Source organism: Ochotona curzoniae, unplaced genomic scaffold (assembly GCF_017591425.1).
Source record: "Ochotona curzoniae isolate NIBS_2020 unplaced genomic scaffold, NIBS_Ocur_1.0 patch290, whole genome shotgun sequence".
NCBI classification, from domain to species: domain Eukaryota; kingdom Metazoa; phylum Chordata; class Mammalia; order Lagomorpha; family Ochotonidae; genus Ochotona; species Ochotona curzoniae.
In genome coordinates, this window is record NW_024466851.1 from 1 (window position 1) to 27,724 (window position 27,724).

General features: G+C 66.8%; 6 protein-coding genes across 14 annotated transcripts; 3 read left to right on the forward strand and 3 right to left on the reverse strand.

The window, feature by feature from the left end:
• Positions 1 to 855: 855 nt before the first annotated feature.
• On the reverse strand, positions 856 to 4,409 carry LOC121167028 (osteoclast-associated immunoglobulin-like receptor). 2 transcript variants are annotated; one of them, XM_040996391.1, is made up of 6 exons: positions 4,312 to 4,409; positions 3,989 to 4,021; positions 2,601 to 2,876; positions 2,231 to 2,515; positions 1,667 to 1,828; positions 856 to 1,377 (listed from the first exon to the last, which is right to left on the reverse strand). In XM_040996391.1, the coding sequence occupies exons 1-5, from the start codon at positions 4,346 to 4,348 to the stop codon at positions 1,680 to 1,682; spliced, it is 780 nt and encodes a 259-aa protein (XP_040852325.1). In that variant the 5' UTR covers positions 4,349 to 4,409; the 3' UTR covers positions 856 to 1,377; positions 1,667 to 1,679. The 2 variants fall into 2 exon arrangements, with proteins under 2 accessions (XP_040852325.1, XP_040852326.1); XM_040996392.1 differs by lacking the exons at positions 856 to 1,377; positions 3,989 to 4,021 and having other exon boundaries at positions 1,624 to 1,828; positions 4,312 to 4,407.
• Positions 4,410 to 4,760: 351 nt separating this feature from the next.
• LOC121167029 (NADH dehydrogenase [ubiquinone] 1 alpha subcomplex subunit 3) lies at positions 4,761 to 6,283 on the forward strand. 2 transcript variants are annotated; one of them, XM_040996393.1, is made up of 4 exons: positions 4,761 to 5,270; positions 5,454 to 5,528; positions 5,696 to 5,773; positions 6,149 to 6,283. In XM_040996393.1, exons 1-4 carry the CDS (start codon positions 5,174 to 5,176, stop codon positions 6,238 to 6,240), a joined length of 342 nt encoding a protein of 113 aa, XP_040852327.1. In that variant the 5' UTR covers positions 4,761 to 5,173; the 3' UTR covers positions 6,241 to 6,283. The 2 variants fall into 2 exon arrangements, with proteins under 2 accessions (XP_040852327.1, XP_040852328.1); XM_040996394.1 differs by having other exon boundaries at positions 5,174 to 5,260.
• A 34-nt stretch (positions 6,284 to 6,317) lies between these two features.
• LOC121167027 (TCF3 fusion partner homolog) lies at positions 6,318 to 9,655 on the reverse strand. Of its 2 annotated transcripts, none has more exons than XM_040996390.1 (6): positions 9,562 to 9,655; positions 9,169 to 9,427; positions 7,856 to 7,926; positions 6,880 to 6,949; positions 6,578 to 6,793; positions 6,318 to 6,460 (listed from the first exon to the last, which is right to left on the reverse strand). In XM_040996390.1, exons 1-6 carry the CDS (start codon positions 9,582 to 9,584, stop codon positions 6,341 to 6,343), a joined length of 759 nt encoding a protein of 252 aa, XP_040852324.1. In that variant the 5' UTR covers positions 9,585 to 9,655; the 3' UTR covers positions 6,318 to 6,340. The 2 variants fall into 2 exon arrangements, with proteins under 2 accessions (XP_040852324.1, XP_040852323.1); XM_040996389.1 differs by having other exon boundaries at positions 6,518 to 6,793.
• Positions 9,656 to 9,971: 316 nt separating this feature from the next.
• Positions 9,972 to 17,722, forward strand: LOC121167026 (U4/U6 small nuclear ribonucleoprotein Prp31). The gene is made up of 14 exons (XM_040996388.1): positions 9,972 to 10,047; positions 10,592 to 10,779; positions 10,904 to 10,964; positions 12,168 to 12,251; positions 12,512 to 12,609; positions 13,415 to 13,521; positions 13,605 to 13,774; positions 14,314 to 14,471; positions 15,382 to 15,471; positions 16,081 to 16,208; positions 16,298 to 16,370; positions 16,515 to 16,643; positions 16,881 to 16,979; positions 17,357 to 17,722. The coding sequence occupies exons 2-14, from the start codon at positions 10,603 to 10,605 to the stop codon at positions 17,480 to 17,482; spliced, it is 1,500 nt and encodes a 499-aa protein (XP_040852322.1). The 5' UTR covers positions 9,972 to 10,047; positions 10,592 to 10,602; the 3' UTR covers positions 17,483 to 17,722.
• A 2,008-nt stretch (positions 17,723 to 19,730) lies between these two features.
• On the forward strand, positions 19,731 to 27,083 carry LOC121167025 (CCR4-NOT transcription complex subunit 3). 6 transcript variants are annotated; one of them, XM_040996381.1, is made up of 18 exons: positions 19,731 to 19,983; positions 21,765 to 21,881; positions 21,962 to 22,029; positions 22,107 to 22,181; positions 22,318 to 22,407; positions 22,488 to 22,616; positions 22,703 to 22,798; positions 23,113 to 23,335; positions 23,420 to 23,553; positions 23,738 to 23,794; positions 24,336 to 24,684; positions 24,761 to 24,884; positions 25,150 to 25,348; positions 25,699 to 25,798; positions 25,881 to 26,079; positions 26,156 to 26,288; positions 26,497 to 26,622; positions 26,855 to 27,083. In XM_040996381.1, the coding sequence occupies exons 2-18, from the start codon at positions 21,857 to 21,859 to the stop codon at positions 26,951 to 26,953; spliced, it is 2,226 nt and encodes a 741-aa protein (XP_040852315.1). In that variant the 5' UTR covers positions 19,731 to 19,983; positions 21,765 to 21,856; the 3' UTR covers positions 26,954 to 27,083. The 6 variants fall into 6 exon arrangements, with proteins under 6 accessions (XP_040852315.1, XP_040852317.1, XP_040852318.1 ...); XM_040996383.1 differs by having other exon boundaries at positions 23,116 to 23,335; XM_040996384.1 differs by having other exon boundaries at positions 22,730 to 22,798.
• An 88-nt stretch (positions 27,084 to 27,171) lies between these two features.
• Positions 27,172 to 27,718, reverse strand: LOC121167030 (leukocyte receptor cluster member 1 homolog). The gene is made up of 2 exons (XM_040996395.1): positions 27,612 to 27,718; positions 27,172 to 27,402 (listed from the first exon to the last, which is right to left on the reverse strand). The coding sequence occupies exons 1-2, from the start codon at positions 27,710 to 27,712 to the stop codon at positions 27,180 to 27,182; spliced, it is 324 nt and encodes a 107-aa protein (XP_040852329.1). The 5' UTR covers positions 27,713 to 27,718; the 3' UTR covers positions 27,172 to 27,179.
• Between the last annotated feature and the right edge of the window lie 6 nt (positions 27,719 to 27,724).

The following is a 27,724-nucleotide window of genomic DNA, read 5'->3' on the forward strand; positions in this document are numbered from 1 at the left end:
TTCACTCTTACGAGACTGTGTGATTTATCTCAGCACGTGTCATGAATATTCATGGGCCCTCCCTCCTGCAACGGGCGTGACTCTATGTTGTCAGGGATGTTCTCGTGTTCTCACAGCAGACGCCCGCAGGGAGCTTGATGACTCAGACGTCCGGCTGCCGTCTCCGCAGCCCTGCTGTTTGTCCCCATCTATTTGCAAAGCAGAGAACTGCGGATAGACACGGAGTTCCCGTCCAGATTCCTGCAATGGCGGCGAGGTGGAACTCAGCCCGGGTCTCCCACAGGGCAGGCAGGACCCTGTCGTTTGCTGCTCCAGCATCTCCTGCCCCGGCGCCCCCTGCGGCGGCGCCCCTGCCCCGGCGCCCCCCGCCCCCGCGCCCCCTGCCCCGGCGCCCCTGCCCCGGCGCCCCTGCCCCGGCGCCCCCTGCCCCGGCGCCCCCTGCCCCCATTACACCAAACACCCACCCCTTTGTTTGTTCTTGGCATCTTTTTTTTTTTTTAACTAAAGGTGAAACAGTACTTTTTTTTTGAAGATTGATTTATTTATTTGAAAGGCAGAGTTACAGAGGAAGAGATCGACAGATCTTCCATCCACTGGTTCACTCCCCAAATGGCCACAGTGACCAGAGCTGAGCCGGTCGGAAGCCAGGAGCTTCCTCCTGGTCTCCCACACAGGTGCAGGGTCCCAAGGTTTTGGACCATCCTCCACTGTTTTCCCAGGCCACACACCGGTGACGACGTGGGATCACAGAGCAGGTGAGGCTCCTGCTATGGGATTAGCAGGCTGAGGGGAGAGGAGACCCCAGGGGTATCCCCTCGTCCTTCCTGGCCCAGCCATATCCAAGCCGGGAGGGCGCCCTCCCCAGGACGGTGAGACTTCCCACGCCCTCCACGCGTTTTAAGGTGCACCTGCTCGGGATCTTCCCGGGTGTGGTACCCAGCACTCCGCATCGGGCAGGGCGCTCCGAAGAGCGGCAGGGGCCTGGCCTTTCCAGCCCAGGCCTGCCTACGGACAGCTGGCAGATGTGCGGGGAGCGTTGGGGGCATGCAAAGGGAGCATGCTGACTGCAGCTTTTGCAGCTTTCGGATTTGTGGTCCTGCTGCGTTCTACTTCGTTGAATTCTTTGCATTAAAAACATGCTGTTGTGGAAAAGTTGAAAAAGAAGGGAGGGAGAGAAGTACGATTGTATCAAAATTGTATCGCTGAGGGGTGGGTGCTGTGGCATGGCAGAGTAAGCTCCACTTCCCGTGCAGCTCTCTGTGGACACCCCCGGGGAGGGAGCAGAGGCCGCCCGGTGCTCCTGCGGGGAGAGCAAGGCCTGCAAGGGCCACGAGCCCCTTAGTGCCCAGTGCTCCTCCTAAGCACCACGGACAGAACCGCCAGCCCGGCTCAGCCCCTACACCCGCTCGGCCGTTCTGACCCCGCCGCCCCGCTGTGGGTGGGGGCCGGCAGGAAGCACTCTCACGCATTTGCAAAGATTACTGCGTATTTAGCACGGGCAGTCACTATTTCTCAACCTTACACAACAGCCCTGTCCTGTGTATATTGTCACGGTCCAGGACACTTAAAGGGGCTACAATCAGAACATTCGGGATGGTGGCGGGGGCGCAGGGCAGCTGGAGCCTCAGAAGTCTTCTCCCGCTGCAGGAAGTCAGGGGGACGGGGCACAGGTGTCTGGTCTAGACCCAGCTTCCTGGGGGCCTCTGGCCCAGGGCACGGCGTGCATTGCGACAATGCAGGGTGACCAGTGTGCACAGGGCAGCAAGGACGAGGCCGGCCAGCCCCAGGCGGACGAGATTCCCAAATGTGTAGTCCGGGGGGTGCAGGTCTGTGGTCAAGCAGAGGAAGAGAGGCGGTTAGCTCTGGACTCTGCCTGGCAGGCCTCCAACCCCAGGGTGCAGGTGGGAGTAGGGACCTACTGGAGTGGGGGGCGGCAACTGAGGGAGGAGAGGCTGGGCTGGACCCCTGGGTGTGAGGGAGGAGGCGCTGGACCCCTGGGTCTGAGGGAGGAGGGGCTGGGCTGGACCCCTGGGTGTGAGGGAGGAGGGGCTGGACCCCTGGGTGTGAGGGAGGAGGGGCTGGACCCCTGGGTGTGAGGGAGGAGGGGCTGGGCTGGACCCCTGGGTGTGAGGGAGGAGGGGCTGGGCTGGACCCCTGGGAGTGAGGGAGGAGGGGCTGGGCTGGACCCCCAGATCAAGCCAGGAGAGGTCCTGGCCCCGGGCTAGCTCACCTGCGTGGGCGCGCACCTCCAGCGGCTCACTGCGTAGCGACAGCACGTAGGGCCTGTGTGGCGTGTGGTAGTAGCAGCTGTAGGTGCCGGGGGCGTGGGCGCCGGCCAGCGGGAAGTCGGCCCAGGGCTCGGCCGAGTCGCGGTACTGCACCGGGTCCGCCTCGCCGGCGCGGTACAGCGCGAAGCTCATGCCGGGCACGCGGGCCGCGCAGCGCAGGCTCACGGTGGCCCCAGGCGCCACCACGGGCCCGGGCAGCGCCACCAGCGACGGCCGCGGCAGCTGCTCTGTGCGCAAGGAGGGCGCAGGGACTGAGTGCCGGGCGCGCCCCTGCGTCCTCACCCCGCCCCGGGCCCCGTCCCGGGGTCTCACCGGCCACCAGCAGCTCCAGGACGTCGCTGGGCTGCGACCAGACACTCGGTCCCCGGTCTGGCAGCCCGTATCTGCACGTGTAGGCGCCGCCCTGGGCAAGCGTCACCTCCTCCAGGAAGAATTCGTCCAGGTCCGAGGACACGTACACACTCTCTCCGAGCCTGAAGAAGGCGAACCTCCAGGCTGGGCGCGGGGCATGGCACCTCAAGGTCACGTTGATCCCCGGGGTCACCACGGCGGCCGGCTGTGCCGTCAGCCGCGGCTTGGGGTAGGAAGCTGCGGGAACGAACGCATCGCGACCTAGTGCGAGCAGCCAGGACGGGTGGGAGGGGAAGGAAAGTTGGGGAAGGAAGAAGGCCACCTGGCCAGCCTCGGGTCCCTGCTGTGGCGCTGGCTGGAGTCCCGGCCGCTCCACCTCCCATCCAGCTCCGGCTGACACCCGTGGGAAGCAGCAGAGGATGGTCCAAGTGCTTGGGTCCCTGCACCCCTTAACCCAAGTTAAGGCGATGGTTAACACTCCATCAAGCCCCATGAGTTCAACAAAGCAAGTGTTGGGCACAGTGGTGACTTCATCAGGATGCCCGGAGTAGGTGACCAGGGACCACTCCACAAGACGCCCCTCTGGAGGTGCTCCCGGCTGTCAGACTGGGAGGGTGAGCGGGCCGGAAGCCATGCACGTGTCAGTGGAAATGGGACTGGCCAGGCAAACTGGACTCCAGCCACCCATGCCAGGGCAGGTACGAGGCTCAGACCTGAACCGGAACCCTTAGCGATGGCACGCCACGGGCTACCTCCAGGAGAGACTGAGATGAAGAGGAGGGGAGACCCAGAACAGCAGGGAACTGGGTCCCAGAGGACCAGGTTAGCCTTGCCAGCGCAGGGGGCGGGGAGGGCTATAAACACCCGTGCCTGTGTGAGTGCATGGAAATGTCTGCTAAGAGTTCAGAGGATTATTCAAGGCGCCAGGGAGAGGGCAGAGGCCAGCATCGGGCCTTCCGTGATGTCTGAGTCTTTCAAACCGTGCCTACACATTTCTTTATCATTTCGGATGAAGAGATGGCTGAGAGATGACTCCTGTTCCCACCAGGCAGCTCTCAGCAGAAGTCCGCACGCTGTAGGTGAGGGAGGAGAGCGGGGCAGAGACCCAGAGCTGGGGGGGGACCCCACCTGTGTCAGTCAGGGCATGGTCGACACTCCAGGTGCTGGGCCCAGGGCATGTGCCCCTGCACACACAGGGTCCCCGTGAGCTAAGGGTCTCTGAAGGCCGTGTGGTTAATGGGGGACGGGAGCCAGGGCTCTGCACCCCCATGCGAGGATGGCCCGGAGGAGACAGGGAGGAGGGGCAGGTGAGCAGCACGCAGGAGAGCGATGGGTGTCCTGTTACTCACCAGAGGGGGTGGAGGCTGCCTGGCACAGAGGCCCTGGAGAAGGGAGGATTTCTGGTACTTCTCAGAGCACTCCCCACCGCCCACCTAGGACCTCAAACCCTGCTCTCCTGTGCCAACCCCACCCCTGCTCCCCCTCCTCTCCACACACGCCACGCCCGCAGGCCGCACTTTCTTTGAAGATCAGCTCTCCACCGCCTCTGGTCCCAGCCCCACCTCCGCATCTGGGGGTCCGCATGCCCTGCCTCGGGGTCCCTCTACCGCCTCCTCTCCCTGAGGACCCCCGTCTGTGACGCCTGCCCAGCCAGGGCCCCGGGGGCACTCACAGAGGGTCAGCAATCCCAGGGCTCCCACCAGGGCCATGCTGGACAGCTGTCCACTGCAGCTGGCCCGGGCTCGGTTCCCCTTCCAGGAAGTGAGACAGCTTAAGGCCGGCAGGACCCTTGGGGGGAGGGGAGGAAGAAGTTGGGGTTTCCCGGTGGTTGTGTCATAGCCCCGTGATGCAGCAGGAAGCATTGAAACAGGCAACAACCTTACGCTGTTTGTGTGTTTGGTTTTGTTTTTAGATCTCTTTATTTCTAAGAGTGACCGAGAGGGAAAGACAGAGAGCCACCTGCTCACTCCCCAAATGGTTTCAGTGGCCAAGGCTGCGCAGGCTGATGTCAGGAGCTGCATCCAGGTCTCCCATGGGGGTGCAGGGCACCAGGGCTTCGGGCTTTCCCAGGCCACAAGCGGGGAACGGGATGGGACGTGGAAAAACCAGGACCCCGATGGGATGCCGGCACCGCAGGCTGCATATACTGGCTAACGCCACAGCGCCGGCCCCAACCCTCCTCTCTTCATTCAGTTTCTCCATATGTGTTTTTGAGGTGTCTGCGTGTTATGTGCCAGGCCCTTGTGGCACTGCTCTGGGGCTCACAGAGGGACACACTGCCTAGCCTGACCAAAGGGCGCATGCATGCACAGAGCCTTAAACGGGCTGCGGCAGGACTGCGAGTCGCTCCTCCGCAGGGAGCTCCACGTCGAGAGCAGAGCCCCTGCAGGTAAGCATGCAAGGTCAGACTTGCACCTGAACTCCGTTAGGAAGAAGGCGCCTCTACTTGGGAAGGGAGTCTGCAAGGACTCAGACGGCGGAGCCTCCCGCGCGGGGACTACAACTCCCAGAGGACACCGCCTGCCTCAGGGCGCATGCGTGGACTCGGAGCCCGCCGCCTCTCTGCGCGGGAACTACAACTCCCAGAGTGCCTTGCACCGCCGCGACCAAGATGGCCGGGAGTAAGTGCAGGTTCTGCGGGCGCGCGGGGTCGGAAGGACCCGGGCTTCCCCGGGCAGGGCGGGCGCTGAGACGCGGTGCTCCGCTGCCCGGGGGGCGCCGGGAGCCGTGCCCGGCGGGTCGCGGGCGCCGGGGGCGATGCGGGGGGCTGGAGGTCACCGGGGACAGCCCTCCGTGACCCTCGCTGCCCTGCAGGACTCGCCGCCTTCCTCAGGAACGCCTGGGCCAAGGAGCCGGTGCTGGTCGTGTCCTTCGCCATCGCGGGGCTGGGTGCGTGAGTGTCCCAGCGCGGCCCCCAGCCTCCAAGAGTCAGGATTGTTCTGGAACGTTCCCCAGCCACACGCACCTGTCCTGGGATCTGGAACGTTCCACACACACAGCCGCCCTGGGATCCCGCGGGTCCCCGGCCCCGACCTCATCCCTGTGTCTCTCCACAGCCGTCATTCTGCCCCCGCTCAGCCCCTTCACCAAGTACTCCACCATGATCAACCAGGCCACACCCTACAACTACCCAGGTGAGCGGGAGCCGGCGGTTGGCGTTTGGGGTGTTTGAGGTGTGCGTCTCGTGCCCAGGCTGTGGACCTCCGGGCCCTCCACCTGTGTGTCTCTGGGCCTGCCCCTCACCCCCAGCCCCAGTCCTTCCCTGCCTTCACTCCTCTCGGCCCCCAGTCCCCCCTGCCCCTCACCCCTAGCCCGTCTCCCCTGCCCTCACTCCCCCCCGCCCTCACTCCTGCCCGGCCCCCAGTCCCCCCTGCCCCTCACCCCTAGCCTGTCTCCCCTGCCCTCACTCCTCCCCGGCCCCCAGTCCTCCCTGTTCCTCACCCCTTCTCTGCCCCTCACCCTGGGCTCCTGCAGAGGCGCTGGTCTCAGGGACCCCTCCCGCCCCGCAGTGCCCCTCCGTGACAACGGCAACCTGCCCGATGTGCCCAGCCACCCGCAGGACCCCCAGGGCCCCAGCCTGGAGTGGCTCAAGAAGCTGTGAACGCCTGTGTGGAGACCCCAATAAACCTGCGGAGACCTCCGTACCCATCCGAGTGTGATCTGAGGCTGGGTGGGGGTGGGTCTGTTTATTGGGGGAGGGGTCAGTCAAAGGGTGGGCTGGCCAGGGTCGGGTAGGGCAGCAGCTTGTCAGGCCCCCGAGAAACCCAGCTGGAATCTAGGGCCTCGTCGGTCTCGAAGCCGAAGTCTTCCTCCACCTTAATCTGGGGGTGATGAGGGAGCTGTGAGCAGGGAGGCGCCTGGACCCACGGCCCACCCGCGGCCCCCTCGCCACAGGCAGGGCTCCCAGCCTCGACCGTCCTGCTCCCTCCTGCTCCCACCTGCATTGGGGGTTCTGGGGTCAGCGCTGCCCCTGGCCGTCGCATGTCCCGGGGCGCTCGCCGCCTCCTGCGCCCGCTGGGCCCCTCTCCGGGCGCTGGGCTGCTGGGTTCTGGGGGCACGGGCGTGCTTCCGGGTGGAGACAGCCCCTCCTTGTCTGGAGGCTCATTCTCCGTGTTGCCAGGGGTCGGGGCGTCCGTGCCCTGGCTGCCCTCGTCCTGCGCAGGGAAAGGGGCAGCTGAAGGGGGTGCCCAGGCCCCACGTTCCCTGCACTCCCCACAGCTGGCCTGGAGCTGCCGCGCACCTCTAGCACGATGGTGAACTGGCTTGCCCGGTAGTCGTCCCCGTAGGAGTCCAGCACTTTCATGAGGAACCTGTGTGTGGAGACGACACGGGTGGACACGGCCGGGTGGGGGGCGCCGGCCACAGGGACACAGTCCTTGGGGGGTTTCAGGGTCCAGCAGGGGAGGCGAGTGGCAGCAGGCCAAGTGAGGGGGCAGGGCCAGGCCTGCGTGAGGGGTGAGTGTGGATCAGCCTCAGTTGCCCCCTAGTCCTCCTGCTGCTGGCTGGTGGTGCAGACAGGCAGGACACCTGGATGCCTGGGACCAAAGACCCGGGTCTGGGCTTCCTGAGGGTGGAGCCGTGGTCACGCCGGTGCCCGAGAGGTCCGTGTCCGTCCAGGGGGCATGCGGAGTTCAGGGAGGAGCAGTGAGGAGCTGGGCGGCTGGTGGCCTCCAGATCAGGGACGCAGGGACCGTCTGGGCGTGCTTCTACACTGGCCACCAGGGGCAGTGCTGAGCCCAGTGCACCCGGGGACCAAGGTCTGATGCCCCTTCGAATTGAAGCAGCACCCACCCCTGTGCCGAGCGACACCCAGCAAGGGTGCCAAGACGGAAAGCCTGGGAAGTCCAGGAGATGGGAGCCAGTGCATGACCAGGATGCCCTGGCAGTGGTGCCTGGAGGTGCCTGTCCTGCAGCAGGTGCAGTGGGGCCCCTCAGCCGGCTTGTTCCTGCTTAATAGCAGAGGGGACACTAAGTGACAGGGCCAGTGCTCAACTGGCATGCTGCAGAGCCTGGTCACACCACGAGGGGCCATCAGCTGAGCCTGGTCACACAGTGGGGCCCTCTGAGCTGAGCCTGGCACTTGGGACCAGCCTTCACAGCACAGCAGGGGCTGGATCTGGGGCCCAGGTCGCCCCCTTTCCACTCTGCTGCCCTTCGCTCTCTTCCGGTGCCCAGTCCCGTAGGAGGGCCCCCCTGACCTCCCGCCCCGGGGTTACCTGCGCTCCTGCTGTAGCCGCCGGGTGATCCTCTGCACTTGGTGCAGCCTGTTCAAGACCCTCTCGTTCACCTGTGGGCAGCAGGAAGTGGCCGGTGCTGTGGGTCCCCGCCCACCAGAGACTCAGGACGGGTCACAGCCCCTTCCTGGGGCCCCTCTTGGGAGACCCCCTCCTGCAAAGCTTGCTGCCCACTGCAGCAGGCTAGCCTGGCACTCAGTTCCCACCCTTCACCAGTACCTGCACCCCACTCCCCACAGCCTGGTGCACCTGCTATACGCTCAGACCTCCTGCTGGGCCATGCCCCTCACACACACAACACACACACACACACACACAGTGTACCCACGCTGGGCCATGCCCCTCACACACACTGTCCTCACCCACACTACACCTGCTGGGCCAGTCCCCGTCTCCCCAGCCACAGCAGGAGCTGCAGACAGGTGGTGCTGGCAGTCCCACACCCACCCTGTGCCCACTGACAACACACAGGCCGACTCGCCAAGGCCTGAGTGAGCCGGGACATGAAGCCCACATGAGCACCCTAGACAGGGAATGTGACCGAGCAAGCAGGAACCCGGTGTGGTGGTGACACAGCCAGGTCTCAGAAAGACCCGGGTTCCAGCCCTGGCCCCATCCCTTTTCAGCTGGTGGGCACGGGTAAGTGGCCCTCCCTTCTTCCTGCACGGGTGAAATGGGGGGTGTTAACGGCAACAGCATCCCTGGGCGGGTACCTGGGGGCAGAGGCCCTGATGCCTCCCCAGGGTCTGGGCTTCCAGCCTCTCCCAGAACCCCAACACCACTTCAACCCTCCTGCTCACTTCACAAAAAAGCTGGGGTGTTGGAGGCAGGGTCTTACAGAGGTGACTAAGTTCAAGGAGCATTGGCTGAAAGACCTGATCCAGCAAGCCGACCTTACGCGGGGAGACCGACATGGGGAGAGGGCCAAGGCAGGGCTCAGGTGCAGCCCAAGAGCCACAGGACGCCCAGGATGACAGGGAGCTGCGGCAGAGGCCCGGGAAGAGGCGCATCTTTGCTGGCCCAAATGGTGTGCACCCCAGTATTCCCAGTTTGAAACGCCTCAGTTGCGCCTTCTGACGCGCAAGAAGGGGGAAAAACAAAAAACCAACAGGTGCGCCTGCCTCCTGCTCCATCCTCACCCTCGCCACGGAAGGGCCTGCAGAACCGCCAGCCCTCCCCGGGCACAGGAGGCAGGGGAGCCTGGAGCCGTCCTGGAGGCCCCCGGCGGAGAAGGGGGCGCACCCCACGCTCCGCCAGCAAGGGCGCCCAAGCTAACGCGCGCAGGAGGGACGCACCTGCTCGATCTCCCGGCAGCGCCGCCCCAGCGCCTGGTACTTCCTGCGGTTCAGCTCCCGCTGGCGCCGCCGCCGGCCCCGGGCCGCCTCCTCCTCTTCATCTCGCTCCCGGAGCCCCGAGCCGCCCAGGCCGCCGGACACGAACTCCACCTCCGTCTCCAGCTCGCTCTCCAGGATGTGGCCCCCGAAGAGCGGGGGCAGCGCCAGCTCCGAGCCCGGAGGCGCCGAGAACTCCTCGAAGCCCACGGCTGCCATGGTCCTGGAGGGTCGGGGACGGGGTGTGGGGGCTCAGGGAGGACCCCAGCGCGCTCCCGTCCCTCGGGCCAAGGGCCCCGGCGCAGCCGCCCCGTACCCACGCGCACCCCGCGGGGCCTCCGGGACTGCACGCCTCACCCCTCTCGCTGCTCCAGCTCCATGTCTGCCCGGCTCCGGGCGCCCCCGCGTCCTGGGGGGCTGTCGCGTGCTCCTGGCGGGCCTGGCGCCTACGGCCCCCTGCGCCCCATGCCCACCCACCGCCACCCCGAGGCGCGCCCCCCAAGGCCCGGCTCTGGCGTCCGAGACTCCCGTCGCCGCCCGCTCGTCCCGCCGCTGCCGTCCACCCTCGGCGATGCCCCGCCTCGGCAGCCTCGCGGTCTCGTCCACGCACGGCCCGCGGGAGCCCACCGATGCCCCGGCCACCACCGGCTCGTCTGCGGACACACCGGGGCTGCGCCCGAGCGCACGTCCCAATAAAGTTGTTGTTGCAAACGCGGTCGGGGCGGCGGCCAATCAGAACGCAGCTCGGCTTCCGCGGCCGGCGCGGGTGTGGGACGTCATCCGGGAGCGCCGGCCACTCCGGGGGAAGCTCCGCTGGCTAGGAACGGTCGATCCGGGAGGCAGGTGAGGGTGATGGCGGGGCGTGGAGGGCGGGAGGCCGCGTGCGAGGACACAGGCGGCCCTTCGGGGACTCCCTCCCCGGCGAGGGGGTGTCACCCTGTCCCAGCCGGGGCTGCAGCTCTGATGGACGGCGTCCTTAACCAGGGGGTCCCCCAGAGTCTGGGGCGCGGGTCAGCAAGGCTGCCTGCTGAGGTCTGGGTGGACAGCAGTGGGTCCCCCAGGTGCAGGGAGAGGTGCAGGCCACCTTAACCAGGGAGTCCCCCAGTATCCTGGGCGCGGGTCAGCAAGGCTGCCTGCTGTAATGTGCAGGTGCAGTGGGGGGTGCGGGCCTGGGGCTGGCCACGATGGGGCAGAGCCGCCCTAGGCAGCTGGGTACAGTACCGGTCCGCACCAGGAAGGGGGTGGCTCAGCAAATCAGAGCTGCAGCTAGGATCCCCCCACACCACCCCCGCAGCCAGGAGAGTGAGGGCTTCCTTGAAGGGGCCGGGGTGAGGTAGGACGGGCCAGGTCCTCGCTTGCCAGGTGTGAGGGCACCCGCCTTCCCCAGCAGGCCCCAGGATGTCTCTGGCCGATGAGCTCCTGGCTGACCTGGAAGAGGCGGCTGAGGAGGAAGAGGGAGGAAGTTATGGGGAGGAAGAGGAGGAACCGACCATCGAGGATGTGCAGGAGGACACGCAGCTGGACCTCTCGGGAGATTCAGTCAAGAGCATCGCCAAGCTATGGGACAGCAAGATGGTGAGAGAGGACTGCCCTGGGGATGAGCCAGGGTGAGCGGAGCTCCCCGAGGGGGAGATGGGGCGGTGGCCGGCTGGCTGTGTGGGAAAGCTCCGGCTCTGAGCCCGCTCTGCTTGCCCGGCAGTTCGCCGAGATCATGATGAAGATCGAAGAGTACATCAGCAAGCAAGCCCAGGCGGCCGAAGGTGCTGTCCCTCCCGGGCCCCGCCGCGGTGCCCCTTGGCTCTGTCCCTCCTCCTGCTTCTTGCTTCCCGCTGGGTCCTGGAGCTCGTGTTGCTGTCTGCTTTTAAAAGATGTGTTTATTCATCTGAAAGGCAGAGCTGCAGAGAGAGAGAAACAGATCTTGCATCTGCTGGTTCACTGCCCAGTGGGCACAATGGCCACCAAGGCTGGGTCAGACCAAAGCCAGGAGCCAGGAGCTTCCTCCATGTCTCCCACGCGGGGGCAGGGCCCGAGCACTGGGACCCTCCTCTGCTGCCTTGCCAGGTGCAGCAGCCGGGACGGGAACCCACACTCGGGCAGGGTGCTAGTCCTGCAGGTGCTGGCTTGCCACACTGTGCCAAAAGGCTGGCCCCCCCTGTTGTGTTTGTCCAGAAAGGAAACTTCACTGCTTGGAGGACTTGGTAAAGATATTAGCCGTAAAAAGAAATATACAGTTACTCAGTTCCTACCTAAAAATCTGCTCGCTCCCAAGCTGAGGGCCCACTGGGTCTCCTGGGGAAGACGCAGGTCCACCCTGGGGAAGGCTGTCCTGGTTCCGCCGCCTTCTTCCTTTTATCATGGCAGTGTTGGGGGCTCTTGGGCTGCACCCTCTGGCAACAGGGAACGGGGGGATGTGGTCAGAGGGACTGGGATGCCAGCTGCTTCATCTAGTGTTCCTTGCCTAGGTCCGCACTGTCAGCTGTGTTGGGCTTTAGTATAGGCGGCTGGCTGGGCCCAGGCAGTTATTGGAGGTGGTTACTGCAGGCGGACTGGCAGGTTCTGCCTCTGGGACCCCTGAGCTGGATCCCGGAGCCAAGCAGAGGGGAAGGGGAACAGCTGAGCTCTGGGCCCAGGAGCTATGCTGAGGCGCTTCTGCGTTCAGAGTCGAAAGCAGGTTGAGTCAGACAGGGTCACACCTAGTATCCACGGTTGGAGGACAGGACGGCGCACAGCATCTCAAAGTCAGGTGACCCACAGGTGCCAGGAGGCACCTGCCCCTCTCAGAACATGAGCCAGATGTAGTTCACAGGCACTGAGGTTTGGGGCCCCGAGCACCCCTCACCATCAACTCCCAGGCCTTGGCTGTGGCCTCCCAGCCTCTCCCCTGCCCCCTCCTATTTCCCCAGGGGTGGGGCCAGGGAGGGCACACTCGAAGTAAGCGCCCCACCCCGCTGTGTCCCCCACAGTAATGGGACCCGTGGAGGCAGCCCCCGAGTACCGCGTCATCGTGGATGCCAACAACCTCACAGTGGAGATTGAGAACGAGCTGAGTGAGTGCCCGGCACCCCTGTCCCCCGACATAGCTGCCCCTGCCCCCCCACACACACACGAGGGAGGGACAGCGCCCTTCCAGTCGCAGCCTCCACAGGCCGGGAGTTGTCATGCAGTTTGCAGCTGGGAAATGCCGTGTCCCGTGCTGGCTCCTGAGGGCTGAGTTACGGCTGAGGGGGGCTTGGATGCCACAGGAGGAAGGGGAGGTGGGTCCCGGGAGAGAGTCGTCGTCAGCCAGCGTCCCTGCCTTCCCCTGTAGACATTATTCACAAGTTCATCCGGGATAAGTACTCTAAGAGGTTCCCCGAGCTGGAGTCCCTGGTGCCCAACGCACTGGATTATATCCGCACTGTGAAGGTGGGTGCAGCCGGTGGGGCTGGGGCCAGGGGAGCTGGTGGGTGCAGTGCAGCAGGGCTGGGGCCAGGGGAGCTGGTGGGTCCAGTGCAGCAGGGCTGGGGCCGGGGGAGCTGGTGGGTGCAGTGCAGCAGGGCTGGGGCCGGGGGGAGCTGGTTTGCTCTGACCCTCAAGGTAGATGCATCGTGGCGAGGCTGGGGTCCGGGGGAGCTGGTGGGTGCAGCGTGGCGGGGCTGGGGTTCGGAGGAGCGTGGTGCAACACGGTGGAGCTGGGAGCCAGGAGGAACTGGCTTGCTCTGACCCTGGGGCTGTGGCTGTGGCTTACCGGGTTAAGTACCAGCTACTCATCCATCTCAGAAGCAGTAGCGTCCCTGGACTGCCTGTGAGGGGAAGCCAGATCTTCCTTTCCAATACGTCAGCAGACATCAAAGGAAAGGGTTGTGAGTTCTGGACACATGGGGGCTGGCACCGTGGTGGCTCCCTCCGGAGGCAGGTGGCAGCAATGCAGAGACTTGGGGCAGCCCCCAGCCCACTGAGACCTGAGATCAGGAGAAAGTGGGGGTGAGGCTGGGTCACATGCACCTTTGAGGTTCAGATCTCAGGAGAGAGCCGCGGACAAACTGGTGACACACCCCGCATGTGCCCATGAGACTGTTGTAGGAGGTGTGTTTCGCCAGGGGCACTCCGGGGCAGAGGGTCGGGTTTTGCTGGGTCAGCAGTGTTGCTTTGGCCTGCCCTGGAAGAGCCGTGTGGAGCTGCCCGGCCCTGCTCGGTCCCCACGTGTGTGTCACTTTCCTCTTGCCCCCAGGAGCTGGGCAACAGCCTGGACAAGTGCAAGAACAACGAGAACCTGCAGCAGATCCTCACCAACGCCACCATCATGGTCGTCAGCGTCACCGCCTCCACCACCCAGGGGTGCGTAGACTGTGGGAGGGGGGCAGCTGTAGGGCGCACGGCAGCCCCACAGCGTAGCCAGGAGGGCTGGGGTCCCCCCGCAGGCAGCAGCTGTCGGAGGAAGAGCTGGAGCGGCTGGAGGAGGCGTGTGACATGGCACTGGAACTGAACGCCTCCAAGCACCGCATCTACGAGTACGTGGAGTCCCGAATGTCCTTCATCGCGCCCAACCTGTCCATCATCATCGGGGCGTCCACGGCCGCCAAGATCATGGGTGAGGCCCGGGTCGTGCGGTCTCAGGGCGTGGGGGTGGGGACCCTGAACCTGTCTCTGTGTGCGTGGAGACGGGAGCCCAGAGGGAGGCCCTGGGTCCACCGCAAGCGAGGAGGAGGGAGGAGGCAGGGATGGCCATGGGGCTGTGGGCGAGCAGAGCTGGGAGGAGGAGGAGGGAGGAGGCAGGGATGGCCATGGGGCTGTGGGCGAGCAGAGCTGGGAGGAGGAGGGAGGAGGCAGGGCACCACGGGGCTGTGGGCAAGCAGAGCTGTGGGGAGGAGGAGGGAGGAGGCAGGGCAGGCGGAATTGCGGCATGCCACAGCCCTGAGCAGGACCCGCCCTCTGGGTTCTTGAAGAAGGTGGGGACCCCGATTCTGGCCGAGTCCTAGTGTTAACTGGGGGCTCCTCCCCGGGCCCCGCTCGGGCACACGGGCTGCAGCGAGAGCCACTCTCCCACCGCGGGGCTCCAGGGCCCACGTGTGAAGGTGCACAGGCTGGAGGCGCCTTCCTTTCCTTGACCCCCTTCTCCTGCCACCACAGGCGTAGCCGGCGGCCTGACCAACCTCTCCAAGATGCCCGCCTGCAACATCATGCTGCTGGGTGCCCAGCGCAAGACGCTGTCGGGCTTCTCGTCCACCTCTGTGCTGCCACACACCGGCTACATCTACCACAGTGACATCGTGCAGTCCCTGCCTCCGGTGAGCCCCCCTGCACGGCCGCCGGCCGCAGCCTCAAGGAGGGTGGCCCTAGCGTGCCCTGCCGACCAGTACAACCTCCTCTCACCCGGGCCCATCTCGGCCTCTAGCCGGATGCTCGCCCCAGCCCCGGCTGTGAGGTCACTCCCGCACGGCCAGCCCTCCAGATCCCAGGTCTACATGTTGGGCACTTGCAGGCCCCCAGTGGGCAGTGGGGGCAGAACCACATGCCTCCTGGCATCCCAAGGGCCCAGTCTCTGTCGTGGGTCACACACATGTCCTCATGGCACTGCCCAACCCCAGTGATGCAGACGGTGCACTCCTTGGGGGCCCTGCACCCCACGCATTGCAGTAGCACGGGAGCCACCTCAGGAGCACGCAGGCCGGCAGGGACCACCCCACAGTGCACTGTGGCAGGTGGCATCTCCCCCATGCTGGCGGCCCTGGTCCTTACTGGCATCTGAGAGGAGTGGAAGCTGGAGCTCGGAGCACTGCCACATCCCCCGGGCTTTCAGCTCCCTGCGGCCGTCCTGTGGTGGGAGGACAAATGGGACAGATGGCTCGGCCTTGTCCTTGGGCGTTGGCTCCGGCCCTCCTGTGGACGGTGCTTCCTGGCCCTGAGCCTCACCCTGCCTTCACTGTCCCCTGGTCCTCTACCACCAGGGAGCCCACAGGTTGCCCCAAATCGGCAGGCACTACCCGCCTCCCGCCGCCTGGCCCACCGCTGCCAGAAGTCAGGTCTCCACTGAGGCAGCTGGTGCTGCCTCCTTTCTGTGAAATGTAGAGGCTGGTGGGACCAGGGGACACCGCCCACAGGGCTGTTGGGTGCAGCCCCCTTGGTGGGCAGAGGCTGCGTGGCCGTGGCGACACCTCCATCCCTCACAGACTCTGCCCACCCCTTCCCTGGCTGCAGGATCTGCGGCGGAAAGCGGCCCGGCTGGTGGCCGCCAAGTGCACGCTGGCCGCCCGCGTGGACAGTTTCCACGAGAGCACGGAGGGCAAGGTGAGGGCCTGGGCAGCCCGTTGCTGCGTGAAGCTGGGCAAGACCAGTTGTCCCTTTCCTGCTGTGTCAGTCGCTAGGGCGACAGGGGTCCCCCTCCCCCTCCCAAGGCGTGTCCTTTGCTGTCCCACAGGTCAGAGATGCGAACGGGTCACACAGGCTGTCACCCTGGCTGCCTGGTCCTCAGCTTGTGGCCCCTCCCATGGCCAGAGCCTGTCAGGCAGTGGCAGGTCCCCAGCCCCGGGTCAGGGACCCCGAGACCCCATGACACCCTCCCCACCCTCACCCTGTGAACCTTGTGAGGTGGCATGTTCAGGTCTGGGGTGTGGTTTTGCCTGCCATGCCACCACCAGCTGGAGGTGCCGTCCTGGGTGCTGCTTTGTTCCCAGCCTGGCCTGGCAGTGTTCTGGCATCTAGCTGCCCCCACCCCCATTCATGCATTCATGTGTTCACACACGCTAGCGTGGGCACACACAGCCCCACCTCCCTGGAGGTCTGGGCCCTGAGACAGTGGGAGCTGGGGGCAGCGCGGTGGGCACGTCCTCCATGGCCCCGGGTGATGGGTGGGTGGGCTGCAGGTGCAGCCGCCCCAGCACCCCCTGTTCCCACCAGGTGGGCTACGAGCTGAAGGATGAGATAGAGCGCAAGTTCGACAAATGGCAGGAGCCGCCCCCCGTGAAGCAGGTGAAGCCGCTGCCCGCGCCCCTTGATGGGCAGCGCAAGAAGCGAGGCGGCCGCAGGTGAGGGCCCGGGCACGGCACGCAGGGGGGCTCGGAGCAGGAGAGGCGGGAGCTCTCTGCCCATGCCGCACCCCTACCCGCCCACCCAGGTACCGCAAGATGAAGGAGCGCCTGGGGCTGACGGAGATCCGGAAGCAGGCCAACCGCATGAGCTTCGGCGAGGTCAGCCCTGCTCCTCACCCCGAATCCCGCCCCTCTGCCTCCTGCTGTCCCCCAGGGCCACCTGGGATCCTCACACGGGGCTGCCTGGACCCATCATCACCTGGGGCTGAAGCCCAGCCCCCTGACTGGCCTCCCTGCCCCCAGATCGAGGAGGACGCGTACCAGGAGGATCTGGGCTTCAGCCTGGGCCACCTGGGCAAGTCCGGCAGCGGGCGCGTGCGACAGACGCAGGTGAACGAAGCCACCAAGGCCAGGATCTCCAAGACCCTGCAGGTATGGGCCGGGCCGGGCTGCCCGCTGCAGGCCAGGACCCAGGGGCACCCAGTCACCGGCTCCCCTCTCACAGTAGACCCTGCAGGTATGGGCGAGGCTGCCCGCTGCAGGCCAGGACCCAGGGGCAGCCAGTCACCAGCTTCCCTCTCACAGTAGACCCTGCAGGTATGGGCCAGGCTGCCCGCTGCAGGCCAGGGCCCAGGGGCACCCAGTCACTGGCTCCCCTCCCTCCTACAGCGAACCCTGCAGAAGCAGAGTGTGGTGTATGGCGGCAAGTCCACCATCCGGGACCGTACATCGGGGACTGCCTCCAGCGTGGCCTTCACCCCTCTGCAGGTACTGCCCTGAGCCTTGGCGGGCCCTGGAAGACAAGGGCCAGATGGGGTCTTTCAGCCAGGACCACAGACTGGCTTGCAGCCGGGAGGGGTGGGGGGGTCTGAGTTACTCCCTGTGTTACCTGGAGCAGGTGACTGCCCTCTCCAGGCCATGGTGGCTGTGGTCACATCATGGCCACCCTTGAGAAGGCTGGTCTGCTGGGCTTGGGTTTCACAGCTGGCCGTGTGTCCTCAGCAGGGCGAGATCCCCGGGCTCCCTTGCCCAGCCCCTGAGCGGCCAGGCCCAGCAGGACCAGATCTCTCCTGGCAGGAGGGGCTCTGGGGAGCCCGGGGAAGCCGCCCACCCACCATTGTCTCCTCTCGCTGCACCTCTGCCAGGGCCTAGAGATTGTGAATCCTCAGGCGGCTGAGAAGAAGGTGGCCGAGGCCAACCAGAAGTACTTCTCCAGCATGGCTGAGTTCCTCAAGGTCAAGGGCGAGAAGAGTGGCATCCTGTCCACCTGAGGGGTCTGTGCAACCAGGTGGCTGCCCGCGGAAGGGACAGAGCCCTGGCCCTCCTGGAGGGACTGGGAAAGGGCCTGGACCAAGAGGTTGGGGTGGCCGGGGCGAGGACTGTCCAGGCAGTGCCGGCCTCCCCAGGCCTGGATCGCCACCCGCACAGGCCCGGGAGCATGTACTGTACCCAGCGTTTTTTACTCTAGCCTCAGGTGGTGTTGGGGGGACAGGTACAATTAAAGCATATTACAAGGATGTGGCCCCAAGAGCATGCTGTATCAGACCCTGGAGCCCTGAAGGCAGCCGTGCAGGGGGCTCTGGGTGGGAACTGGGGCCCCAACAGGGCACGTCTGGGCTCAACCCAGCTCTGCTGCCACCTCCTCCCCAGAACCTAGGAGCATGTGGACTGGGATACCTCGAGCAGGTGCCCATAGAGGAGCCCAGATGCCTGGGGAGGAGGAAGCAAGAGCAGGTGGCACTGGTGTGCCCAGGGCCCAGTGACCCCATGTGGGGAGAGGCGGTGCCGAGCCCAGGGCCAGGGCCTCCCCTCCCTCACAGCCCCAGTCCTTGGGCACCTTCCCTTGGGCTGAGGGGAACAGGGCTCAGACAGCAAGGGGACAGGGGGCAGTGAGGGTGGGCTGGAGTGTACCCCCACCCCACCCCACCCACCCACCCTACAGGATCCCCTGACCGGCCAGCTCTGGGCTTCTAGTCACCCTGGAGATTGGGCAAAGGCAGGAGGTAGCCCCCACTGCCCTCGGCTCCTGCTCTATGGCCCCCGAGGCCTCCGAACTCTGGGTGCACCTCAGGGTGTCCCTCGGCCCTATGGGCCTCACCAGCCAGGACCTCCTCGGCTCATCGACGTGGGTCAGCTGGGGAGGGGCCATGGTTCCATTCCTCCTCTGGCCAAGTGTGGAGGGCTTTTGCCATGGGACTGGGAGCTGCATGGGTATGGCCCCCCACCATGGCGGCCAGGCCTCAGGCGAGGGCCACCCCGGCTTGGAGCTTGTCAAGGAAGGCAGTGTCCGGAGCTAAACCCTGCCTTCCATGCGCAGGGATCCTACATGGGCGCCGGTTCGTGTGCAGGCTGCTCTGCTTCCCACCTAGCTCCCTGCCTGTGGCCTGGGAAAGCAGTCGACGGCGCAAGGCCTTGGGACCCTGCACCCGTGTGGGAGACCGAGAAGAGGCTCCTGGCTTCGGATCAGATCAGTGGACGGAAGAACTTTCCTGTCTCTCCTCTCTGTAAATCTGCCATTGCAATAAAAATTTGAAGAAAAAAAAGAAAAGGCGGTGTCTGGACCCCCAGAACCCTCGCCACCCTGCTGCACCGGGTCGGGGGAGCCGCTCAGGAGCAAGGGCGCCCCACGAGGCTGGAGCAGCTGCGGGCATCTCAGCCCGACCCTCCTCTGGACCAAGCCGCCCGGCTCAGCGGCAGCTGCCTGCGCTTCCCTTCCTGGCTTCCTTCGGCAGGTGCGGAGCTGCACAGGTGTGCCACAAGGCCTACCTGGCCGGGACGCCATGAGGGACGGGGCACCTGCCAGGACACCCTCTGTCACTCGCTCCCTGAGCAGGCACCGCCTCCTCGCCGCGCTATTGGCCAGGCTGAGGTGAGTGACCACAAACAAGACCAACGACGCAAGGAGGAAGAGCTCCCTCACCTGGCTCCGCCCCCCGGCCCAGCGGCTGTTCCGATTGGCGCTTGGCACCGCTCGGCCCCACCCTTTGCTTTGAAGGCCCCTGTCCGTCTCTCCTTAGTTACGCGGCCTTTAACGCCCCCTTCTCCATGCCTTCCTCCGCTTTCCCCGCCCACTTCCGAAGCCAGCCAATGGCTTCAGAGCAGAGAGGCATCCCGCAGCCAATGAAAACTTGACGGGCGACTTCCCGCCCCTCATCAGCCTAGCTCCGCCCCCTGGCCAATCGGCTTAGAACAGGGGGGTGGGTACAGCCAATCAGCACGACCCAGGCCTCCTGATGGACGCGCGGGTCCTCGCGCTGGCGTGTTGTGCCCTGAGGCGGGAGGAGGAGGCGGGGCGGCGGAGAGAACCTGAGCCAATCCTGGCCGGCCGCACGGGAGGCCAATCGAACGCCGCGCCCTGGACCGGTTGCCCAATCGGCGAGAGGGGACTGGCCGCATCCCTGCCAGCAACCAATCAGGAGCGGCCTTGGGCCAAGAGCGATTTGCCGCAGGAGCAATGATGGCCCTATATTCGGGGCACGGGGGCGGGCCGGCGCCAGAGACGAGAAGAGAGGAGGGGAGGCCTCCTCCGCCGCCGCCATCTTGGACCGGGCCCGGTCAGCTTCCGCGGAGCCATCGGCCAGACGCCGCGGCCTGCCTTGAGCCCCGACCCCCGTCGTCAGACCAGCCCCGGGCCCTCTGCCCCCACGCCCCGCTCCCGCTCCGCGCCGCTAGCGCCATAGCGCCCGGGCCCGGGGCGCGAGGAAGAGGCGGCGGGCGCTCGCCTCCCCCGCCTGTCGCGATACGCTCCTCGGCGGCGGTGCCAGCTCCCGTGGTGAGCGCGTCAGGCTCGGCTGGGCCGGACCCCTTCCCTCCCCGCCCCGGGCTCCGGGCGGGCGGGGGCGGCCCCTCGCGCGTCCGGAACGCCTGGCCGGGCGCCCTCCCGGAGGGGTGCGCGGCGCCCGCCCCTCCGGCTGCAAGGATGGAGGCGCCCTGGCTCAGGTGCCCGCGCTCTCGGTGCCGGCGGAGCGGGGAGCGGGGCGGGGGGCCGGCCCTGCGGGACCCCAAGGTGTGTGCACCCGCAGCGCCCCGGGAGCAGGGTCCTGGGGTACCCCCGGCGTGTGCCCGGAGCTCCCCTGGGGCCAGTGTGCAGGCCGGGGTCGCAGGGACCCGGGGCCTTTCTTGGGGCAAACTTCCCGCGCGCTCCTCTCGCGGACACCCGTTTGCCTCGCAGCTCGCTCCGTCCGGCTTTTGTTATTTGAAGGGAAGGTCTGGGGGCGGAGTGGCCGTGGACAGCCGGCAGATGCGGCTCCGGGCCACGGGGTCCTGGACGCCCCGGAGAGTCTTGGCATAGAGGGGGTCCCTGCTGCATCTCGGGGGCGCCCCCACCCGCAAGCTCTGCGGCCGGACACCCCAGGGTGCTCACTGTCCCCGGGGAGCGGCCTGTCCAGGGTGGGAGCCTGTGGGGAGAGGGCTGCGTGCCTCTGCCCTGCACAGCTCAGCCCCACCGCCCCCTGCGTTGAGTGCTGTACGGGGGGGGGGTGTGGGCGTGTGGCTGGGAGCGCTGGCTGACTGGTTTGGGGGTGCTCGGGAGGGTCCTGTGGGCAGCTGCTGCGGAATGTGAGGTGCAGGCAGCCCCTTGAGTGGGTGCTGCTCCAGAGACCCACCCCTGCGTGGCTGGTCAGGCACTGCTGTCCCCGGGTCCAGTCACTGCCCCTTCCAGTGCTGGCTCTGGGCTGGGGACTGCCAGTCCTGCTGGCCCGGCATGGGGCTGCACAACATCCTCCACAGGCCTCCCCTACTGGTCTGTGCCCCTCCTAGCCCTGCGGGGGCACACTGGCTCTGGTAGGGCATGCACCCTTGCCCCTCTAGCCTGGGTCCCTGTGGGGTAGCTGAGGACTGGCTGGGGCTAGCTGGTGTGAGGGCCACGCGTCTCTGCACAGGCCTGGTCTGGCCCTCTCTAAGCCCCTCCTAGCCCCTCTTGGCCTGCGGCTGTTGGTCCTCGGGGTGCAGCCCTGCCTCCTGGGCAGCCATGCCCTCCCTGGGCTGGGGCGCCGCCTGGCACTTCCTGCGCTCGGTCTGCATTCCTGTTGCACCTGCTGGGGGACCTAGGGAGTCCTTAGTGCGTGCTGCCGCTGCCGGGGCCCAGGTGCTTCCCACTGTCCTGTCCAGGCGAGCTTTCTCTTTGCTCCCACACGTCTCAGGTCCTCCCATCTGACCCCAGAGCAAGCCATTCCAGAAGTTTTCAGGGGTGTCACCTTTCAGGTCGGGGACTGCCCTGTGTCCTCGGGTCTCGAAAGGGCCTGTGGGAGAAGATGGTGAGGTCCCCGAGGTGTGTACTCTGCCCTGGATTTAGGCCTGAAGGCCACCTGGGCTTGGTGTGTGCAGGCTCTGTGCAAGAGGCCGCGTCCCTGTGTCCTCTGTCGCCTGCCTGGTCTCTGCAGGAGGTGGCTCTGCCCGTGCCCTGCACTGCCCGTGCCCTGGGGAGAGGGGACTGCCCACCTGCTGTTCCTTCCTGGACCAGGCACTGGGCAGCAAGGGAGTTGAGGGGGGACCGGCTGTGTGTCCAGGCAGTGACCACGTCGTCCCCCTCTGTCCTGTGCCCGCCCCAAGCAGCGCCCCGCGGGGACAGTGCCGACCCCTGCCCGTCTGCCGCAGTGGCCGTCTCCAGGGGAGCATGAAGAGAGCGCGTCCGTAGGGCAGGGACCATGGCGGACAAGCGCAAGCTCCAAGGTACGGGGCTGACCTGGGCTGGCTGCGGCAGCTGCGCCCTGGCCCGGGTCCCGGCCCCTGACGCCTGCTTCCCCCGGCAGGTGAGATTGACCGCTGCCTCAAGAAGGTGTCCGAGGGCGTGGAGCAATTTGAGGATATCTGGCAGAAGGTACGGCTGTGGCCCTGGAAGCCCGGGTCCCGGGGCAGTGCGGATCCTGCCCTGACCCCACGTTCTCCGTTCCTCAGCTCCACAATGCGGCCAACGCGAACCAGAAAGAAAAGTATGAGGCTGACCTAAAGAAGGAGATTAAGAAGCTGCAAGTGAGGGGGCCGGGGGCCGGACTCTCGTGTCCTGCGGGTGGGGGGACCGGGAGAGCGGACTGCTGGGTCCCAGGGAGCAGAGGGAGCCGGGGCCTCCTGCCGGCCCTGGGGCCAACGCGTGCTGCTCCCCGCGCAGCGGCTGAGGGACCAGATCAAGACATGGGTCGCGTCCAACGAGATCAAGGACAAGAGGCAGCTCATCGACAACCGCAAGCTCATCGAGACGGTAGGTGCCCGGGGCGGGCAGGGGGCACGGGCCACGGCTGACCCTCGGCGGCCGCTCTCCACCAGCTGCGCTCTCCACAGCAAATGGAACGGTTCAAAGTTGTGGAGCGAGAGACCAAAACCAAAGCTTACAGCAAGGAGGGCCTGGGCCTGGCCCAGAAGGTGGACCCTGCCCAGAAGGAGAAGGAGGAGGTCGGCCAGTGGCTCACGGTGAGCGGGGTGGAGGAGAGGAGGTGAGCGCGGGGCCCGGCTCTCCCCCGCACGAGCGCTGCCTCACGGCCTTCCTCTCTCCCCAGAATACCATTGACACCCTAAACATGCAGGTGGACCAGTTTGAGAGCGAAGTGGAGTCACTGTCAGTGCAGACGCGCAAGAAGAAAGGCGACAAGGATGTGAGTGGGGAGCCCTGTGGCCCACAGGCTGGCGACTGGGTGTGGGAGCAAGGCTGAGGCCCAGAGAAGATTCCAGAAAGGGACTCGGTGTGCTCCTGATGGCGCAGGAGCTGCGGGGGCCGCGGGCGGGGAGGGGCAGGTCAGGGATCCGTGAAGAGGGGAGTTGGGGCAGGCGAAGGAGGCAGGCGCCCACAGAGACAAAGATGGGGGAGTGGGGTGTGTCTGCACCCCACCAGGGGCCAGGGCTGCTGGGCAGGCTGAGAGGAGCCCCGGGGTGGCGCCTGCGCCCCTGAGCCTGGCCCTGGGCTCGCCAGCAGAAGCAGGACCGCATCGAGGGCCTGAAGCGGCACATCGAGAAGCACCGCTACCACGTGCGCATGCTCGAGACCATCCTGCGCATGCTGGACAACGATTCCATCCTCGTGGACGCCATCCGCAAGATCAAGGACGACGTGGAGTACTACGTCGACTCCTCCCAGGACCCCGACTTCGAGGAGAACGAGTTCCTCTACGACGACCTGGACCTCGAGGACATTCGTGAGGCCCCGGGGTGGGCCCGTGGACGGCAGCGGGGGCCGGGGGGCGACGCGGCCAGCTAAGCACCCTGCCCTGCCCCCACAGCACAGGCGCTGGTCGCCACCTCCCCCCCGAGCCACAGCCACATGGAGGACGAGATCTTCAACCAGTCCAGCAGCACACCCACCTCCACCACCTCCAGCTCCCCCATTCCCCCCAGCCCGGCCAACTGCACCACGGTGAGGCCCCCGAGGGCCTGGGCTCGGCTGGCTGAGGGGCCTGCCTGCTGCTGGGGGTCTGTGGGAGAGGTGGGGCAGGTGGGGGTGCTCAGAGCAGGGCTCTCGGGGAGGCCAAGGAAGGCGTTCGGGTGCCGGGGCAGAGGCCCTGGACGTCACAGCCTTCTGCCTCGCCGTGTCCGCTCAGGAGAACTCGGAAGATGACAAGAAGAGGGGCCGCTCGACGGACAGTGAGGTCAGCCAGGTGGGTCTGGGCAGGCTGGGTTCCAGCAGGCTTCCCAAGCTGCTGAGCGGGCAGGGGGAGACGAGGCCAGCCGTGACCACACAGCCTGGGCAGTGACGTGAGCCACATGGGCCGGGCTCTACGCCCTGCGGAGGGGGTCCCTGTGCCCACAGCACTTGGCAGGGCTGTCTCAGGCTGGTGCAGACAGGGCAGGCCAGGCCCAGAGGCTGCTGAAGGTGGGCAGCAGGGTGGCCCGTGGAGGCAGTGGGCAGCGGCAGCCAGGCTCAGCTCTCATTGGTGCTTCTCATGCCATGGGGGCACCTCCCTGTGGGCTCTTCATGGCCTTGGTGGCATCAGGCCGTGTGCCATGCCACTTGTGACAGGCTACAGAGGGTCCCTCGCTGTCCCCGTGGTGGTCTGACAGCTGGGTTGTTGGCACACCCCCATGTGGCCCGGAGCTAGGCAGGCTAGATGCCATGTGGGTGTTTGAAGCCTGGGGCTGGCCCCGGGCACTCCTTTGCCCGCTGGCTGCTGGGCCTTCACCCTGGACTCTTCCCTGCAGTCTCCAGCCAAGAATGGCTCGAAGCCTGTGCACAGCACCCAGCAGCCGCAGTCCCCCGCTGTGCCGCCCGCCTACTCCGGCCCCCCGCCTGCTGCCCCTGGCAACAACGGGGTCCCTACGCCAGCAGCACCAGCCAGCACCCTGGGGCCCAAGGCCAGTCCCGCCCCCAGCCACAACGCCGGTACTCCTGCCCCCTATGCCCAGGCCGTGGCTCCCTCAGCGCCCAGCGGGCCCAGCTCCTCCCAGCCCCGGCCCCCCAGTGTGCAGCCAAGTGGGGGCGCTGGCGCAGGCAGTGCTGGCGGCAGTAGCGGGACTGGTGGAGGTGCTGGCAAGCAGAATGGTGCCACCAGTAAGTGCAGCCGTGGCCGGGGAACTGGGAAGGGTGGGCAGCAGCCCGCAGCCCCTGACTGTCCCCGTTCCCCCAGGTTACAGCTCAGTTGTGGCGGACAGCCCCGCAGAGGCAGCTCTGGGCAGCAGTGGGGGCAGCAGCGCCAGCAGCCAGGCCCTGGGTGCCCCTTCAGGCCCCCACAACCCCCCACCCAGCGCCTCGTGAGTGTCCTGGCCAGCGCGGGGAGCGGGGCAGGGCGGAAGGCTTCAGGCACGGTGGCCCCAAGTGGAGCGGCCAGCTCTGCCCACTGGCTGGGTGTCGGGTACCTGTGCGCTCCCAGCCGGGACATGTGGGCAGCTTGTTCTGGCTGAGGTGGGCCAGGCCCACAGGCATTCCTCTCTGGCCCTGGAGGGGCAGCCCCTCGGAGCCCCCCATGCATGTCCTGGTTCCCCAGCCTGAGCTGCGCTCCTGTCCACCCTCCCCCAGGAAGGAGCCCAGCGCAGCAGCCCCAGCAGTGGCAGGGGGCGTCGCCCCAGGCTCAGGGAACACCTCAGGGGGGCCCAGCCTGCTGGTGCCACTGTCCGTGAACCCTCCCAGCTCCCCGACGCCCAGCTTCAGCGAGGCCAAGGCTGCCGGTGCTCTCCTCAACGGGCCCCCCCAGTTCACTGCCGCCCCGGAGATCAAGGCGAGTTGGCGGCCCCGCTCAGCTCACCCTCTGGACGTGTCTGCCCACCTCTCCCCCTCAGCGGGCCCTGTGGCGCTGGGTGCCTGCTCAACCTCGGCCCCGTGCCATCACGTGAGCCACGCTGCTGTCAGCTTGCTGCGAGCTGGCGCCTGCCTCACTGTCCCCTCTGGGAGGGGTGCTGATCTCCCTGCGTCTGACCCTTGGCCTGGAGAGGGGGAGGCATCCCAGTGAACTACCAGGAGAGAGAGAGGGAGAGAGTGTGTGTGTGCGCGCGTGTGGCACGCACACCCTCCCGCAGGCCTGTAGGGCGGGTGCATCCAGGCTTCAGCGCAGCCCCTCGCCCTCCCCAGGCCCCCGAGCCACTGAGCTCTCTCAAGTCCATGGCGGAGCGAGCAGCCCTCAGCTCTGGCATCGAGGACCCTGTGCCAACGCTGCACCTCACGGAGCGAGGTGAGGGCGGGGGGCGGCGCGGGGCAGGGCCGGAGCACAGCCGGTCGGTGCGCGGCCACTGAGGCCACCTGCCCCCGCACAGACATCCTCCTGGGCAGCACCTCGGCGCCCCCGGCCTCGGCCCAGCCACCGCTGCAGCTCTCGGAGGTCAACATCCCGCTGTCGCTGGGCGTGTGTCCCTTGGGGCCCGTGCCCCTCAGTAAGGAGCAGCTGTACCAGCAGGCCATGGAGGAGGCCGCCTGGCACCACATGCCACACCCCTCCGACTCGGAGCGCATCCGGTGAGCGTCTGCGGGGAGATGCCCGGAGTGGGGGACCGGCCTGCATGCCCCGCACTGACCCTGTGTGCTCCCACAGGCAGTACCTCCCCAGGAACCCCTGCCCCACGCCCCCCTACCACCACCAGATGCCGCCCCCGCACTCGGACACGGTGGAGTTCTACCAGCGCCTGTCCACGGAGACGCTCTTCTTCATCTTCTACTACCTGGAGGTGAGCGGTCCGCTCCAGGCGGAGGGAGCTGCAGCCGCTTCCTGTCCCGCCCCTGGGCTGCAGGCCATGCCTCCCCCACGGCAGCCTTGCGTGGTCAGGCTGGCACCCTCCTGGCTCCGCACTGGGCGGGCTTGGGGCTGCCCGCTCTGCTGGCCAGAGGCCACACGGCCCGCCACGCTGCTCTCCCCTCACGCTGGCTTCTCCCCAGGGCACCAAGGCACAGTACCTGGCAGCCAAGGCGCTGAAGAAGCAGTCGTGGCGGTTCCACACCAAGTACATGATGTGGTTCCAGAGGCACGAGGAGCCCAAGACCATCACCGACGAGTTCGAGCAGGTGAGGCCCTGGCTGCAGCCCTGCCTGCGCGTGGCCCGTCCTCCCCCAGTGCCCGTGGGCAGCCGTGTGCCCCGGGGTGAGCTCCCCTCCAGCTGTGACCCCCCCAGTGCCCCTCCTTGCTGCCGGGGGCGGTGTGAGGGTCAGCCGGCCTGTCGTGCCAGCGGTGCTCCTGGGGGCCCTGAGCTCGCGCTGCCCGCCGGCTGGCGCTCCCTGACCGCCTGCGCCCCCCCAGGGCACCTACATCTACTTCGACTACGAGAAGTGGGGCCAGCGCAAGAAGGAAGGCTTCACCTTCGAGTACCGCTACCTGGAGGACCGGGACCTCCAGTGACGCGGGCCCTCCCCGCATGCTCCCGCCCGGCCCAGCGAGGGCGCCACCCTGGACTGGGGCACCCCTCCCCGGCAGCAGGAGGGGGCTGGGGCCCGCCGCCTCCGCCCCGCCCTGCTCCCTCCCCTCCCCAGCGAGGGACATTTTTTGGTAAACCTATTTTCATTTTGGAAAATATTTATGAATAAATAGTTTTCTATGACGGCTGGCCGCAGCCTCCCTGAGCCCCTCAGAAGGGGGTGGGCTGGGGGGCCTGGCCGCGGGCACGCCGTGCCAGCTGCGGGTGGTACTGGGAGTTATACTGTCGCCGCCGCTCGTCCAGCTCCTCTTGGTCCTCGGCCGGCCCCTGCGGGACCTGGCCCCGCACCCGCGCCAGCAGGGCCTCCGCCCGCGCCCGCTCCGCTGCCTCCCGCCGCAGACGCTCCGCTCGCAGCTGGGCCAGGGACGGGGGCCTGGGGAGAAGAGGCCTGTCAGAAAACCGGGGCCCCTCCGTCCTGCTGCCCCCACTGCAAGCAGCCACCTGGTGTCGGGGTGCAGGGGCCCACGTGCTGCGGCTGGCACCCAGCCGGCCCTCTGCGCAGCCAACCCCCAAGGGCACAGCCCTGCTCTGCCAGCCAGGCGGGCCAAGCCCCTCAACACCCCCCCCAGCCGCCCTCCTTACCCAGGGGGCCGCTGGCTGCCGGGCCGCTCCTTCCTGCCCTTGCTGCTGAGGGCATCCTGGTCACCGCTGTGTCGCCGCTTCCTGCCCAGCTGCTTCTGCATCTCCCGCAGGGG

Bases quoted from the DNA above. Each gene is read 5' to 3' on its own strand.
- LOC121167030 (XM_040996395.1), bottom strand. From the start codon at position 27,712: ATGCAGAAGCAGCTGGGCAGGAAGCGGCGACACAGCGGTGACCAGGAT. The intron at 27,403-27,611 runs GTAAGGAGGGCG...TCTTCTCCCCAG, and splicing joins GGCAGCCAGCGGCCCCCTGG to GCCCCCGTCCCTGGCCCAGC.
- LOC121167025 (XM_040996381.1), top strand. From the start codon at position 21,857: ATGGCGGACAAGCGCAAGCTCCAAG. The intron at 21,882-21,961 runs GTACGGGGCTGA...TTCCCCCGGCAG, and splicing joins GGACAAGCGCAAGCTCCAAG to GTGAGATTGACCGCTGCCTC. The intron at 26,080-26,155 runs GTGAGCGTCTGC...GTGCTCCCACAG, and splicing joins TCCGACTCGGAGCGCATCCG to GCAGTACCTCCCCAGGAACC.
- LOC121167026 (XM_040996388.1), top strand. From the start codon at position 10,603: ATGTCTCTGGCCGATGAGCTCCTGGCTGACCTGGAAGAGGCGGCTGAG. The intron at 10,780-10,903 runs GTGAGAGAGGAC...CTTGCCCGGCAG, and splicing joins AGCTATGGGACAGCAAGATG to TTCGCCGAGATCATGATGAA. The intron at 12,252-12,511 runs GTGAGTGCCCGG...CTTCCCCTGTAG, and splicing joins GGAGATTGAGAACGAGCTGA to ACATTATTCACAAGTTCATC.
- LOC121167028 (XM_040996391.1), bottom strand. From the start codon at position 4,348: ATGGCCCTGGTGGGAGCCCTGGGATTGCTGACCCTCT. The intron at 2,877-3,988 runs GTGAGTAACAGG...TCGTTCCCGCAG, and splicing joins GGCAGCCTCCACCCCCTCTG to CTTCCTACCCCAAGCCGCGG. The intron at 2,516-2,600 runs GTGAGACCCCGG...CCTTGCGCACAG, and splicing joins CCTGGAGCTGCTGGTGGCCG to AGCAGCTGCCGCGGCCGTCG.
- LOC121167027 (XM_040996389.1), bottom strand. From the start codon at position 9,584: ATGGAGCTGGAGCAGCGAGAGGG. The intron at 9,428-9,561 runs GTGAGGCGTGCA...CCGACCCTCCAG, and splicing joins GAGCTGGAGCAGCGAGAGGG to GACCATGGCAGCCGTGGGCT. The intron at 6,950-7,855 runs GTAACCCCGGGG...CTCCACACACAG, and splicing joins CGGCTACAGCAGGAGCGCAG to GTTCCTCATGAAAGTGCTGG.
- LOC121167029 (XM_040996393.1), top strand. From the start codon at position 5,174: ATGCGTGGACTCGGAGCCCGCCGCCTCTCTGCGCGGGAACTACAACTC. The intron at 5,529-5,695 runs GTGCGTGAGTGT...GTCTCTCCACAG, and splicing joins CTTCGCCATCGCGGGGCTGG to CCGTCATTCTGCCCCCGCTC. The intron at 5,774-6,148 runs GTGAGCGGGAGC...CCCGCCCCGCAG, and splicing joins CACACCCTACAACTACCCAG to TGCCCCTCCGTGACAACGGC.